At 37.6% G+C, this 16,405-nt stretch overlaps 1 protein-coding gene across 1 annotated transcript in view; it reads left to right on the top strand.

The window, feature by feature from the left end:
- The window catches only part of cntnap5 (contactin associated protein family member 5), a 482,960-nt gene that overhangs the window by 387,591 nt on the left and 78,964 nt on the right, over window positions 1-16,405 (top strand). Inside the window, exons 14-16 of the mRNA XM_008110020.2 lie at window positions 2,275-2,431; window positions 11,681-11,808; window positions 14,116-14,286. Of these exons, the coding sequence (XP_008108227.2) occupies window positions 2,275-2,431; window positions 11,681-11,808; window positions 14,116-14,286 (456 nt within the window). The remainder of the gene's footprint in view (window positions 1-2,274; window positions 2,432-11,680; window positions 11,809-14,115; window positions 14,287-16,405) is intronic.

Raw genomic sequence — 16,405 nt, 5'->3', positions numbered from 1 at the left:
AGTAATTACTATATAGCATTACTGTGTAGTGAACTACTTTTTCTGTCAAATTTGTTATATAACATGATGTTTTGGTGCTTAATTTGTAAAATCATAACCTAATTTGATGTTTAATAGGCTTTTCCTTAATCTCTCCTTATTATCCAACATATTCGCTTATCCAACGTTCTGCCAGCCCGTTTATGTTGGATAAGCGAGACTCGACTGTTCTACATAACATTGCTGTGTATTGAACTGCTTTTTCTGTCAAATTTGTTGTAAAACATGATGTTTTGGTGCTTAATTTGTAAAATCATAACCTAATTTGATGTTTAATAGGCTTTTTCTTAATCTCTCCTTATTATCCAACATATTTGCTTATCTAACGTTATGCCGGCCCATTTATGTTGGATAAGTGAGACTCTACTGTATTTCCGAAGCTCTGGTGCCCTTTCGCAGAAGATTCTTTTGCTTTAAGTTTGCATGAAGGGACTGACAGATCCCTTGTATGTATGATAATGATCCATTCCCAATTTTAGTCAGCATTTTAAAGAAGCTATTAAATGTGCCGAACCTCTATGAAGAGGGTTCATTACCTTGAATAGCCTTTTGAGAGCTCAAGCTACAATTCCAAAACTCAAAAATCAGAACAGTAAGTAAGAAGCAACACTCTTAAAACAGATTATTTCCAGACATGGGAACCAGGGGCAACTGACAACTCTGAACAAAGGATGCCCCCAGGCAGGAAGAGCCAGGAGATGAAGCTTTTCAATGCTAATCAAGGTGATTAACTACAACATTCACACTGGCCTCCTACTGACAAACAGTTCTTCTCTCACCCTGGACTTTCCACAGATATATAAACTTTCCTTGCTTAGTTTCTCCTTACCTCACAACCTCTGAGGATGCCTGCCATAGATGTGGGCGAAACGTCAGGAGAGAATACTTCTAGAACATGGCCATACAGCCCAGAAAACATACAACAACCCTCCAAATGGATTGATGGGCATGGAAGCTGTGGGTGACCACTGGACGGAAGACAAAGCACAACAAAGCCTATTGCTTTCATTGTTGAGGGCAGGTTCCTTTTTGCTAGGTTTAAATCTTACCTGGAGGCAAGATTATCCTTTTGATCTATCAGTTCTTCCGTAAAGGAAGAACCATAAAGAAATGGGGGGAAGGAACTTAATTTATTAAGTCAGTAGAAGTGAGGTGCTGAAGAAGGGGCCAAAGTATTTATTTAGAATACAGGTTACAGCAAGGATTTGGGATCAGAGCTTGATGGGCAATCTTTGATAAAGCCCTTAAAATTCCCTGCAAAAAATCTCAAATGCACACTCCCCTGAGTTGCAGCTGTAAAGATTTCTAAGATTTTCAAGAATTTCACCAAACTACAAATCACAGGATTCCACAGAATCTCTATATAGTATGGAAATACTCTCAGATTTTAGATTCATAGTCAGAAAATAATTCAGATTGAAGCCAGAGACACTTAACTGGGTAGACAGCTAAATCAAATGTCACAATTTAGCTAGTTGTTCTTGAGTGAAGCAAGGCATGAGGCATCTATTGGTCACTAAAAAAGAGCAGCAGCATAACTTCATGTTCAAGTTAGCGCCGAAATGTGATTTTTTGGGGCCTGGGTGAATATATGTCAGGGAGCATATCCAATAGAATGTTATATTTAATAATACATACATGGAATATTACCATCCCAGAAAAAAATGTTATATAATGATGTCAGTCTGGTTGTTTTTTCCCCCAGTTGGGGATCCTATTGCCACAACTTAACTCTAATGTAAATGCTTGTTCTAACCACTAATGCATCCGATTGTGGTTACTCTTTTTCTTTACCTAACTTTGTTTAGCTTAACTAATTTTATGTAAATTATTGTTGTGAAGTAGACTAATAATAAACATAAAACAATACAAATGTATTAAAATATAATCATTATGACCTATCATGTATGTTTGCTTGCTAAATTCAATTTAACTGCCATGGCTCAACACTATGGAATCTCGGGAGGTGTAATTTGGTGAAGCACTCTATGACAAAGAAGGCAAAGATCTTGTGAAACTACAAGTCCCAGTATGCCACTGCATGGCAGTTAAAGGGAGTCTGGCAAGATAATGTAAGTGATGCAAATGTGAAATGATGATTTCAGAATTACATACAATTTCCTTTGAAACCAACAACAACAACACCCAGGATGCAATTTCATCCTGGCTTTTCCTCTTACTTTGTTTATTTAATTCCCATTCCTTATGGCAGTTTTTCTTTCTTTGTTTCTCCAGATGGAATGCCATTTGTTTGGTGGGTTGGCCGTGCCAACGAAAAGCATCCTTACTGGGGAGGGTCTATTCCTGGAGTCCAGCAGTGTGCATGCGGATTAGAAGAAAGCTGCCTGGATTTAAGATACTTTTGTAACTGTGATGCTGATAAAGAAGAATGGTAATGATAAGTTTACCCTAGTTTATTTTTCCTTATGCCTGTCTACTATGAATGGTATATAAGACAAATTAAAATGCTATTTTAAAACTTTGTCAGTTCAACATAATCAAATAGGGAAGAAACTTGATTTGTTTTGAGGGGATGACAACTGCTGCAAACACCAAATGTGGAGCTGTCACTCACTGTAGAATCTTACCAGCAATGCAGACTACTCACAAAGCACTCTTTGGATTTATTTTTATGCTGATGTATATTTATTTTGTTTTTACTGTTTTAATTCATGTATTGTGGTTTTAGCCTATGTTACTTTTGGGCTTGTCCCCATGCTAGCCGCCCCGAATTCCTTCAGGGAGATGGTGGCAGGGTATAAGAATAAAGTTATTATTATTATATGCACCACGCAGCACAAAGAGGCTGCCTGCTGCTTGCATGGCATTTTCCTGTGAGCCCTGCCTGTTTGGCCAAACAGAATAGAAGAATGCCGTGACATGTCATATGCAAGCAGTATCTAAGGAAAGGGTCCCAAGGAGGGTCCCATTCTTCAAACTCAGACTCCCTTAAAAGGAAAATAGGAAAGAGTCCCAGGAAGGATGCTTCCTTAATCCCATTCTTCAAACCCAGATTCCCTTGAAAGGAAGAAAGAAAGGAAAGGATCCGAGGAAGGATGCTTCCTTAACCCAATTCTTCAAACACAGACTCCCTTGAAAGGAAGAAAGGAAAGGGTCCTAGGAAGGATGTTTCCTTAACCCCATTCCTCAAACCCAGATTACCATGAAAGGTAGATAGGAAAGGCTTGAAGGAAGGATGCCTCCTTAACCCTGTTGCTCAAATCCATGCTCCCTTGAAAGGAAGAAAGAAAAGGAAAGGGGAGCCTTGTAAGTTCTCCATTCCCATAAATGGACCCAATCTTCCCAGATCTTTTGGCTGCAGACCAGAAACAGCTATTTGGTAACCCATCCATTTTTGGGAGATGCACAAAAATTGATCCATGAGCCTCCTGGAATTTGGCCAGCAGAAATGAATCAAGGTTCAACCGAAATGCACAAGCGTATTATTTGTGTAGCATTATCATTATTTTCTATTTCCTCAATAATGATTTAATATTGAAGACATTACTTAGAGCATTATATTCTATATGCCTAATAATGTCCTTGATGAAATACGCACACAGAGAAAAAAGTCAAAACAAACCATGATAACATTTCACTGAAGGTTGACGATGAAGTCAAGGCAAGCATATTGTTTAGTTTACAGAGAGCCTGAAAGAATGCACAGAAGATAGTCATGACAACAGCTGCAGTTTTGATTAGTTGTAGAGATCTGTATAACAAAGCTTTTTAAGGAGAAAATAAAATGCATAGATTTTATTGTTTATATAATTATTATTTCATGACTTCACAATGATATCAGAGCAATCTCTGGTATAGATTTTTCATTGTCAGCATTTGCGAGCATTAAACAGAAAATCCTAGACCTAATATTCAGGTATAAAAAGGTCATACTCTTAGAACAGGCATCAGCAAACTTCAGCCCTCCAGATGTTTTGGATTTCAACTCTTAGCAATCCCAGCCAGCTTACCAGCTGTTAGGAAATGTCAGAATTGAAGTCCAAAACACTTGGAGAGCTGAAGTTTGCTCATGCCTGCCCTAGAAGGAGAATTTAGATGACATTATTCTCTAATCTCTGTGGGTATTGGGTAAGGTATGGCAATTAGAGAGCAATTTTCCTAGATGTATAGATTTAGGCTGAGATCCTATTTATCTGGATGATTATTTATTATGCAGATTAACCAAAATACTAATGTGGAGATCCAGGATACAGTGACCACTAGGAGAACTATCACACAGTTGAGGTATTACAGCAAACTCTTGGCCAACCACCTGCTGTTTGGGTCAGGTAGCAGAGTAGTATGTAGTACTCAGAGGCGGTCCAACCATAAGGCGAAATAGGCACTTGCCTGTGGCGCCATCGTCCCGGGGGCGCCATCGTCCTGGAAGGAGGGCACCACTCTCCACCTCCTTCTCTTTCGGGCCTTCCGGCGGCTGCGCTGGGCCTCCCGGTGCCCGTGCTGGGCCTTCCGGCCGGCACGGACCCACCTTCGCACCACACGAGCCCACCTTTGGGGCCTTCAGAGATTGTGAGGTCTGTAGGAACTTGGAAGCTAGGTATGTGGGGTTTATATATCTGTAGAAGGCCCAGGGTGGGAGAAAGAACTTTTCTTTGAAGCAGGTGTGAATGTTGTAATTAATCACCTTGATTAGCATTTAATGGCCCTGTGGCTTCAAGGCCTGGCTTCTTCTTGCCTGGGAGAATCTTTTTTTGGGAGGAGTTAGCTGTCACTGATTTGTAAAATCATAATGTAATTTGATGTTTTATAGGCTTTTCCTTTATCCTTCCTTATTATCCAACATTTTCGCTTATCCAACGCTTTTATTTTTCAGTGATTGGTTGGGGGGGGGGCGCCAAAATTCTGTTCGCCTACACTTGAAAAATACCTAGGGCCGGCTCTGCTAGTACTGCCCAACTCCTGTTGAAGAATTTGTTGACATTATTGTGCAAGGGAATATTGGATATCTCTTTGCAAAAAATATGTAGAAATAATAATGCATAGCTCTCAGTTATTCAAATGTAAGTCAGCAACAGAACTCCAGCCCAAGTCTGCAAACTAAACACAAATCCCAGCACCCACCATCATATTTAGCAGTAACTTCAGTTGTAATTGAAATTCATAAATGAAATTCATAAATATGTGCATTTGCAAAATTGAAGAGAAAGTTTTCATCTCTCAGATCAAACAATCTGATACAGTGACCACTAGGAGAACTATCCCACAGTTGAGTTATTACAGTAGACCCAAAATTGGGGAGGAAGTTTTCATCTCTCAGATCAAACAATGTTGAGATTGTTCTTTGTGTGCACTTGAATTCAAAGGGGGGGGGGGATTGATAATTTTGCACAGATGCTCCTTGAGCAAGTTGTAGTAAAAACAGCCCCTCTTCAAATAAACAAAGATCTTGCTGTTTTAAAAAATCCCTCAGTTGGAGGTGTATGAAGAACCTTCAACAGGCTGTTTTACCAAGACAGCCTGTGTCAACCAAAATCTAGACAAGCATGAGGCATCATTTGAACAGGCTGAAATGTGACATATGACATCAGTCATGTTGATAATTGTAAGACACCCACACTTACCAAATATACTAACAGAAATTATTAGTGGCAATGCAAGCTTCCTTCACAAACTAGATTGTAATAGAGGGTCAGGATGGAATCTTCCCAGAACTGAAGAAGAGGCAAAGAATTTAACTTTCCCTCCTTTGGATCTTGGCTTTGCCTTTGGTAAGAGCTGCTGCATATCTTATTTTATTTTCAACAACAATTACTACCATATATACTCATGTACAAGTCGACTTCATGTATAAATTGAGGGCAGGTTTGGGGGCCAAAATGGTTGATTTTGATTTAATCCATGGATTAGTCAAGGGTTTTTCCACAAAGAATGGAAAGCATTAATGCCGCCTTGTGGACTCAGTTGCCCCGGATCGCCACCACCATTTCCCCAGGGCAGTGGGATTCGGTGCTTCTTTTAGTTCTTACTCTTTGCCTCTCTACTCATAGAAGGGGTGGTTCCTTTTTAAATGAGAGCTGTGGTAAAGTACTTGCATGGACCAAGAAAGGTGGTAATAGAATGGGGTTGGAAAAATGAAAAAAAATGAATATAGTAAATTGGAACAATTAGTTGTTTGATCAGGTCCAATAAGATATTATAGCAAGTGTAACCTGGGAGGATAAGAAGGAAGATAAAATGAGAAAAATTAAAGATAAATGGTCGATATATTCGGAATGGATAAATAGTGGTAAAGCCAATTTAATTATTGTACAGAGATGGGAAAAGCTAGGCTCATGGATGACATTAAAGTTCTAATGGAAATTGTGTTATGCGTATGGGGTGACGGAAGGTGGGGAGGGGAGAAAAAAAGAGTGAATAGAACTAAGATATATTAGATAAATGAGTGGATAATATAGAAAGGAGGAAGAGTGAGAAATAGGAAGAGGGCGGAGAAATGGGGTTATAGGTAAATGACATATATGGATTAAATGTACAAAATCTATTCATATAACAAAACATAATATTAATAAAAACATTTTATTAAAAAAAGGTACTTGCATGAACCCGTAAATAAATCAACCTGTTGATTTAGTTTTAGTCCATTCAGCATTTCTGATCAGAACTTGAAAGTGGCCAAATTAATATAATATAAACCACTTTTATTCTACCCTATACTTTAGACCATGTCCAATAGTAATGCAAAATGTATCTTTTTGTACAATTTAATTTTGAGGGCCAAAATTTCTAAAATTCAAGTCATCATCAACAACAACAACAACAACAACAACAACAACAATAATAATAATAAAACTTTATTTATACCCTGCCACCATCTCCCCAACGGGGACTCAGGGCAGCTTACATGGGGCCATGCCCAGAACAGTACAATATAGCAAAATATAAAAACAACATATCATAATACAATTAAACAATACAATAAATAATCATGTACAGTGCAACACAAAATAAAAAAAACCAAAAAAAAACACCAATATAACAGGGCGGGCCGCATGAGACACTTAGTTAAAACTTGGGGTGAGAAAAGGATAAGAATACAACAATTCGAACTGGTTACTTTCTCCAGTAAAGTGTCTTGATAGTTATGCCAGTCACTTTAATCAAGGACAGAAAAAGTTTAAAGTGTTGAATTTGCAAAAAAAAATGCACCATCCGTGGTTGGCATAGTTCCTTAGGATTGCCCTCTAAGAGGTAGCAAAGATAGGGATTAAACAAGAAGGTTTATTGAGCTGTACTCAGACTGTCCTTAATGTGGTTATCTTCCAACATCACTGCTACTATATTATTGCCTACAGTACTTTATTTATAATATTGATGGCTGAACTCCTTTAAAAGATGTATGATTACTGTGTGCTTGAAATCAACTAATTAAGTTACTGTCTCACTGCATTTAATAGTCTACCCTACTGCTGATCTCAAATTTACAGGATCTGAAGTTACGTTTCATTGGCCTGTTTCCCATTTACCTAACTTGGACATATGCTGATGGAACATTTTTCTAAATATACCATATCTATCACAGATTTCATTAAATATCTATGCCACTGAGCTCACCTATTCACTAGAGGTTTCATTAACATAAAAGTTGAAAATATACCAATAAGGTACCATACGGGATGAAATTATATTTAATGACACTTCTGTCCTACCATCTGTTGTGGAGGAGAAATTATGAATTTTCTATATAGAGGCATGCCCAGTTTCTCTAATAATATAGGATTGTGAAACACAGTAGAAACACAGTAGAATTAGATTCCCTCTGACCTATTTATTACGTATAATGACAACTAGTTCTGCAATGTTGTTGTCCAACTTTTTGTTTCATGCTAAGTTTGCTATGATGCATTATTTGATTCACTTGCTTAATGAAAATCTGAAATAATGGGCCACATACATATCATGAATTACATCCACATTGGCTGGTGGTTAATTCCCATATTGTTTGTATACTTATCTGTAGATATAGATATACATGATGAGGGTATTGCGTGAAGGCACATGATATAGCAACTATGGTGAAAGTAAGCATGTCAGGTCACTGCTGACTCACTGCAACCTCCATGAGAAACCCATTGAGGACCATCATGGAAGAAAGCATTCCTTCTTCTCTCTCTCTCTCTCTCTCTCTCTCTCTCTCTCTCTCTCTCTCTCTCTCTCACTCACACACACACACACACACACACACACACAAACACAACACAGAAATTCTAGATTAATAAGATGAAAACATTTAAAAACTCAGTGTGAAGAACTTTGATGTAATCTCAAAAATAACAAATAGAATCTAAAGTACGTATGGGCAAACTCTTTAACATGTTCTTTTCTTGCAATAGTACTGGATCTTTTCCTCCTATACTAATCTATACTCAGTCTAACATGAACTACCCATATCTAATTAACAATCTGGTAAATGTCACTGTATGCTAATATTGTGTGTTGTTTTCTACTAGATTCCCATATGCATCAAAATTTGAGTGGCTACTGAAACTTTAGTAGCAGTTTTAAACTTTGCAGATCTAGACTTGAATGCCGGTAGAGACATCTATAGCTATAGAAAATTACCATATATACTCAAGTATAAGCCAAGTTTTTTAGCCCTTTATAAGGGCTAAAAAAAAACCCCTCAGCTTATATTCGAGTGAGGGTCCTGGCCATCTTATATTCGGATCGGCTCATACTCGAGTACTTAGGTAATCTAAGTTGGACAGTCTTATCTTATTAAAGTCTTATTATCTTAAATTACAATTTTATGTAAATATTCAAAAACATTTAACCTACTGATGCCTCAATTAATGTAATTTTATTGGTATCTGTTTTTATTTTTATTTTTGAAATTTACCAGTAGCTGCTGCATTTCCCACCCTCGTCTTATACTCGAGTCAATAAGTTTTCCCAGTTTTTTTGTGGTAAAATTAGGTGTCTCGGCTTGTATTCAGGTCGGTGTATACTTGAGTATATAGGGGGTATATGGTATTTAAGGAGTGGCAGGAATTATAAAGTTTTCTATGAACCTTTCCCCATAAATAGTTTATTGTATATACATTTGTTTCTGCCTTCCATGCCATTTTCTCATCTTTACTCAAGGTTGTACCCTTGTTACAGAAATATATATATATATATATATATTACTTGGGGAACTGTATTACATTTGTTAGACTGTGATTTCTTCTCAAACCATTTTATTACAAAGTAATCATTGACTAATGATTCAGCTGCACTACATTGCAAACTATTTTTTGGAAGCAGAGCTTGGAAAAAATATTTTCTGAATTACCCCCCCCCCTCCCCGAATCCTGCGACCTTGCACTCCTCCAACATCACAGTCATTTTGTAAGCATTAAAGTCCAGCATCAAGGTCCTCAACATTACCTTATTAGCCCTATGTTGATGCCTTATTTTTTGTTATGTAGATGTTTCATTGAAATAATAAGCACATCTTGTTCATGCTCTGGAATGTGTAATGCAAGTGCATAGATTCCTCCAAGTATACAGATATTTATAAAAGTGATGACTAGCAAAACTACCTACAGCATTTATTTCCCCTTGGTCATTTATTATATGTGGATATGCTATTACGTGCGACAGAAATATATTCTCCCAGCACTGTGTATAGAATATGCTATTTGGACACGGTGCAATTGATTTCATAGACAGGTCCTACATCAGCAATCTTCAAAGTTGGACTAATCTCTTGGATACCCTTGAAAACCATTTGAAAAATTTAGCTGCTACAGCATGTTAAAGGCTGTGGATTGAAGTCTGCATTAGTTTCACTGTTTACATCTCTGGACAGTGTTGAAGATACATGCTTACGAAGAGCACTGTGATTCTCAGATATGTTACACACCAGTTATTTTACCACTACTTCAGTAACACCCACAGAACTGATTCTACTGTTAGTGAGGAAGGTCTGATGGGAAAAAAGCATGAGTGATTCATTTTTTATTGCAAAGACAGAGTTACTATCAGATGTTTTGCTTCAACTTGCCTATGGGCCTTTCTATATAGGGCATTTTTGCCCTGTGTTGCTGCTTTTATGCATGGCTTAGATGGGGCCTGCTGTGTCACATCACATGATGTATGGCATGCCTTTCCCACATTCCTCCCAAAGTGGAGAGGAAAGTGTTGTTTGGGTAGCTCCAATGGAGCTAGCCGCACTCTTCTCCCCCTTCCTTTTTGCTGTGTGATGGCAGAAAGGGCGACGGGGCAATGCGCATTGCCACCCTTTCTGCCATCTGATGGGGAGGATGTCCCCACCGTGGAATGAGAGGAGGAGGGAGGGCATGCAGGGCTCCATGAGATATCCTGCACACCTACCCTTTCATGGCATAGTGGCACAGCCCAAAAGGGCCATGTAAAGAAATAGGTCTCTTGATTTTTGATCTGTACACAATGGACCACTATCTTCAGTCCACAATGTGTCTCAGGCTAATTTTGAACAAGAAACACAAGAACTTGTGCCATCATCACCCAAGTGGTGTGCTGTTCCCGATAATGGTAATGATTTTAATTGTAATTTTCTATCTATTTCTATTCTTATGTATTGATCCCATACTATCAGAACTGATATATTTATATCTACGTGTTAACAAGTCTTCTGACTTTTGAGCATCATGCTGGTACTTACTTGATGTGTGAAATGATATTCCATTGCCTTCAGGATTTCTGTTCCTATGTGAGATTGTATGGACACAGTGGTTTTTAAGAATATGCTGCCACAGATTACTGCAGCTCCTCCAATTTCCACAGCTAGAGTGAACTTAACTGTTCCTTTGTGATCCTGGAATTTCTTCCCTAAGGCATCAAAAGCATCTAATTAAGCCCCATGCCCAAGTATGGTTCATGAATGCATTGCCTTACTTTTCAAAGAAAAGGAGGGTGGGGACAGTTGCAGAGCATGGTGGTTATACTTTAACACCTTTACTGCCATGGCTCATTGTTATGGAATCCTAGGAGTTTTACAAGGTCTTTAACTATTGCTGTCAAAAGGTGAGAGTGCCTCACCAAACTACAAGTCCCAGGATTCAATAGCGTTGAGCCAGTGCAGTTAAAGTGGTGTCAATATGCATTCATTCCACAATACAGATGAACCTTAGACATAACATGAGTTGCCCTGGAAGATGATCCACACTATAATGTGAATATTGAGCTATTTAAAAGAAAGATATCTCTCAGAACCATATCAAAGTTTTTGTAGGTACCTTAAAAGCCAAAACCAGATTGGGATTCAAATAGCCAAGGGAATAGTATCTCTTTCCCTTTCTCCCTTTCCCCTTCTCCTCCCTCCCTCCCTCCCTCCCTTCCTTCCTTCCCCCCCTCAATGAAAAATGTGGCACATATCAACTATGGAAAATTTCTGTTTGTTTTAAGAGGTGGATCCCTGGCAATCAAATATTCATCCTATATAAAACAAGATGAACAAAACCTGATCTGAAGGTCTAAGATGTTCAAAATAAATAAGCAACATGATTTTTATCCACAAGCACTGTGGCTCTACTGATCACAGTTTAAGAAATTAAAATAATAATACAATAAATATTATCCAGTGGGTTTTTTTTGTATTAAAAAGGTAAATGTGTGATGTTTAAAGTGTTAATCCATTTTTATTTCTCTGTGTGTCCAGGACCAATGATACTGGCTTCCTTTCCTTCAAAGAACACTTGCCTGTAAACCAGATTGTCATCACTGATACAAACAGACCTAATTCTGAAGCAGCCTGGAGAATTGGGCCTTTGCGTTGCTATGGAGATAGTAAGTATCAGCACTTTTCCATTCCCCTTTGCACAGATTGAATGAGAACGATGTGTGTAGACACACGCATTTGTCCCTCTGTAGTTTCTGCTTGTTCTCCTGAACGCAAGCTCCTTACTATCACCTCAGTGTCTGATTTGTTTCTGGACATTTTTGAAGAAACAGGTTTTTAAAAAATACTGTGGAATCATGGGAGTTCTAGTTTTACAAGATCAAACTACAACTCCTAAGATTCCATAACATTGAACAATTCCATAACAAAGAGCTTTATATACACTGATGACCTTGGCTTAATAACACAGGCAAAAGACTTTGAAACAGTCGAAAACCAACTTACAAATGCACTGAAAGATCTCTTCAGCTACTACAGAGATAACCACTTGAAGCCTAACCCTCGCAAGAAACAAGTATGTGCTTTCCATTTATGCAATCATGAAGCCAACAGGAAACCGAAGGTTACCTAGGAAGGCCAAGAGATCAAGCACTGTTCCCATCCTAAATATCTTGTCATCATCCTACATTGAACACTAATATTTAGGAAACACTGTGCAAACACCAAGTACAAAGTAGCTGCGTGAAATAACATCATTCACAAATTATTAATAGCACATGGGGTGCAAACCCAAAATTAATAAGAACATCAGCTGTGGACTTGTCTTACTCAACTGCTGAGTATGCCATCCTCATAAATCTGCCCGTGCGAAGCATGTGAGTATAGCACTGAATGAGGCATGTAGAATAATCACAGGATGTCTTAAACCTACACCTGTTGATAGACTCTATAAGCTAGCTGGCATTCCCCCCCCCCCCCCCCCCCGATGTGCAATGGGAAGTTGCTGCTAACTGTGGGATAAATCAGCTCAAACACTGTTAAAGCCACTCACTGTATGGCTAATAGCCACTTCTCAGTAGACCTAAATAAAGGAAAAACTTCATGAGAACCACCACTCCTCTAAATGTTCCTCCAGCAACAGCAAGAATATCCCTCTGGGCAGCTAAACTAGGCAATACCAACTAGATGGCCGCCACAAGGGTCTTCCTCCAGGGGCAAACCAAGAATGGGCAACTCAGAAATCTCTGAACAGACTTAGAAGTGGAATTAGCAGATCAAAAGACAACATGGCAAAATGGCACTATCTAGAATAATCCTCTACCTTGTGCGACTGTGGAGCAGAACAACTAACTCTGCATCTATATGCTTGCCCACAAGGCTCTGCCTCATTCACAGAGGAAGAACTGTTTAAAGCTACAGACAATTCAGCCGCTGTCGCCCTTTTTTAAAGACCTTTTTGGTCTAAAATGATGTAGCTGCTTGTGATTCTTTTATTTTATCAGTTTTAAACTTATTTATTTATGTAATGCTTTTGACATGAAATAAATAACATTGAGCCATGGCAGTTAAAGTTTTGTGAACCTGCATTAATCCTACATTGTAGATATAGCATTAGCATCCAAATTCATTGCTAAAATCCTCTAAATTGATAAGTCAGCAATGTATGTAATGGCAGTGGTTTTTATTGTCCAACTAAGCATAGTGTGATGCATTTCCTTTTATCTATTTTGGATCACCAACCATTGAGCTTCATGAGATTACTCTGAGTTCTAGAATTACAAAAATGTATTTTTTCTCTGGACTGTGGATAACTTTATGCTCTCCATGACAACAATATAATATATATTTGAGAGAGTTATGTCTAGAATTATACACAGCCGTTCAAGTGAGGTCGCCATAGATTCCTGAAAAGATGAATCAATAACAGATCATTTTATTTCTGATTCCTCTCTGGTGATTCCCAACATGAAGTTTTTCTTTTTAAAAACAATACCCACTATGGGGTAGTCTTGCTTTTCTAATCTTGGATGGGAAAGAGTATCTTCATCTATTGAGAAACTCCATCTAAAGGGAAAAAACTAGTTTCATTTCAGACGCTTTCTTAATAATTTCAAAAACATTATATTTTGAGCAAAATATATTTATGTCTTTAAGATGTTTATACATGAAATATCATGTTTTCATGCATAAACATCTTGTACACAAAATCCTGTAATGTGAAAAAAATCAGAAAAATGTATAAAAAGTCTCGTAAACTAATCCAGCAGCTTACTTGTATGGGATAGTCATGTGCAGTTATATTAATTGAAGATGAATAACTTTCACATGCACACACGCTGATCTGACATTGTCATCAAACCATCTATCATGATCCCAAGATTTCTTTTTGTCAGTTGCTAAAAGGATGTGCCTTTGGAACTTCTTTCATTATCTGTTTTAGGTTTAACTATAGGGAAGGTTGTTGCTATTTGCAGGACAGTTCTGGAACTCAGCTTCGTTCCTCACTGAGACCTCGTACCTTCTCTTCCCCACCTTCCATGCGGAGTTCAGTGCAGATATTTCCTTCTTCTTCAAAACTGCAGCAACATCAGGAGTCTTCTTGGAAAATATGGGAATGAAAGACTTCATCCGAGTTGAAATAAGCTGTGAGTGTGCAAACTGAAAATGTTGGCATATCGTTCATTTTAGAGATCTGAGATCTGAAAAGAGAGCAGGGAAGCACCTGTTAATTTTGTATATGCACTGTGGCAATGACAATATATTTCTATATACAGTAGAGTCTTGCTTATCCAACATAAACAGGCAGGCAGAATGTTCGATAAGCAAAAATGTTGGATAATAAGGAGGGATTAAGGAAAAGCCTATTAAACATCAAATTATATTATGATTTTACAAATTAAGCATGAAAACATCATGTTTTACAACAAATTGACAGAAAAGCAGTTCAATACATGGTAACGTTATGCAGTAATTACTGTATTTAAGAACTTAGCACCAAAACATCACAATGAATTCAAAACATTGACCACAAAAACACTGACTACTAAAAGGCAGGCTGTGTTGGATATTACAGAACATTAGATAAGTGAAGTAAAATAAAAGTTCTACAATGAACACAAGATAATTTTATTAACTCAGAGGCAACCTCTCTTATATTCTTGCCATTGCTTCCCATCTGGAGCAAAACACAAAATTGATTTTTAGTAGATATTGTATGATATTGGCTACCAATTGCTTGCCCCCTTGCTATTAGATGTTGTTATTACGTGGTAATCGTGCTTAGGGAATATGCTTTTGAAAACTGGCTGGCATGCAAAGAAACATAAAGGGAGAAATCAAGAATATGCAGAGGGTCATTTGTGTGTGTGTGTGTTCAATTTGGCAAACATACGGCACAAATCTCACAATTACTGTCCAGCATATTAAAGGAGGGAGGCTCCGACTGATAGTTTTATCTCATATTTCATTCTACTGGCTTATCCTGTTAATGAAAGTGGGATCATGTTGTAGCTTTGGAGTGAAATGAGGTCCTTCTGCTCCTGATTCCACCAGGCTGAACAAACATGGAAAGAAGTGTCATCATTTCATAATATGGTTGTAATAATTTCAACATAAAATTTAATAAAATAAGCCCCCCAAGGCCATTCGATTCATTAAACGCATGGTAAATGCCGTGGTGCATTATCACTAGGTAATGAGGTATGGTTTAGTATTAATTGCACATCAAAGTCCTATTTGGTTGACAGTTCAGTGTGCTGTATTTCATCTCAGGGGCCTTGATATGAAATGATGACAAAATAATGCAGTCTATCAAGACAAGTGTGTTCGTTTCACTTTGAGAAAACAAAGGAATCAGCTGGTATAAAATGGGAGCAGACATGTAGCTAGTTTCCATTACACTATACAGATTTTTAAAAACCTTGTTAGTCAAAAAACAAAAAGGTAACAATCAAAAAATAATTTGACAGGCAACAGGAAATAATGTAATGGATTCCAGTCACCAAGTGGTGGTTGTAATATAACCACCCTGAACCAAATGAGTCAAGAATCACTTCCCTATTTTTTATTTGAATACATCTTACCTTGAGTCCCACCCATGGGAGAAAAGCGGGATAGAAATGAATAAATAATAATAATACTTTTTATGACTCTGATTCATTTGGATCAGGATACCAGGAATACATAACTTCTTACAAAGCTGAGTTGTGAATGTTCTGACATAGTAGTGATTTCAATGGCAGAATAATTTCTGATATAATTATGTTGTAACAATCTTCATAGCTAGAGTTGCCTTCACTTAAATCAGTAAGATAGAGATCTTACTGGCTTTAGTCAAACTAAAAAAGTGAGCTTTTAAAAAAAAAAACCAGAAGAGTTGAGAAGGGACTTTTAAAAGCACAAACGTGGTTTATTTGAACTGATGTTAAACCTTCACATCATTTGAAAGCTGTCTAATTTTGAATAATTTCTCATCCCAAATGATTGCTTATGATGTCTCAACAAGTTAGACATAGCCCTGAAAATATAAAATTCAGTTTGAGACTGTAATTTAATATTAATCTACCAAGAGAATCAGGGACCAGGATAAAATGTGTTGCACTTTTTGCAAACACATTAATCTTTCACAAACATCTTCTTCCCTTTCAGCATTTTTTTCCAAAGGAAGTAGACACACTGCTTTTACTTTGAATTGACACCGTGAACTCATTGCATAGCTAAGGAGGTGAAGATGTCTCAGTTTCATTGCATTCCATCATGATTTGG

The sequence above is a fragment of the Anolis carolinensis genome, chromosome 1 (genome assembly GCF_035594765.1).
Source record: "Anolis carolinensis isolate JA03-04 chromosome 1, rAnoCar3.1.pri, whole genome shotgun sequence".
NCBI classification, from domain to species: domain Eukaryota; kingdom Metazoa; phylum Chordata; class Lepidosauria; order Squamata; family Dactyloidae; genus Anolis; species Anolis carolinensis.
Note: the sequence above shows the minus strand (reverse complement) of the source record. Positions and strands in the feature narration are given on the sequence as shown.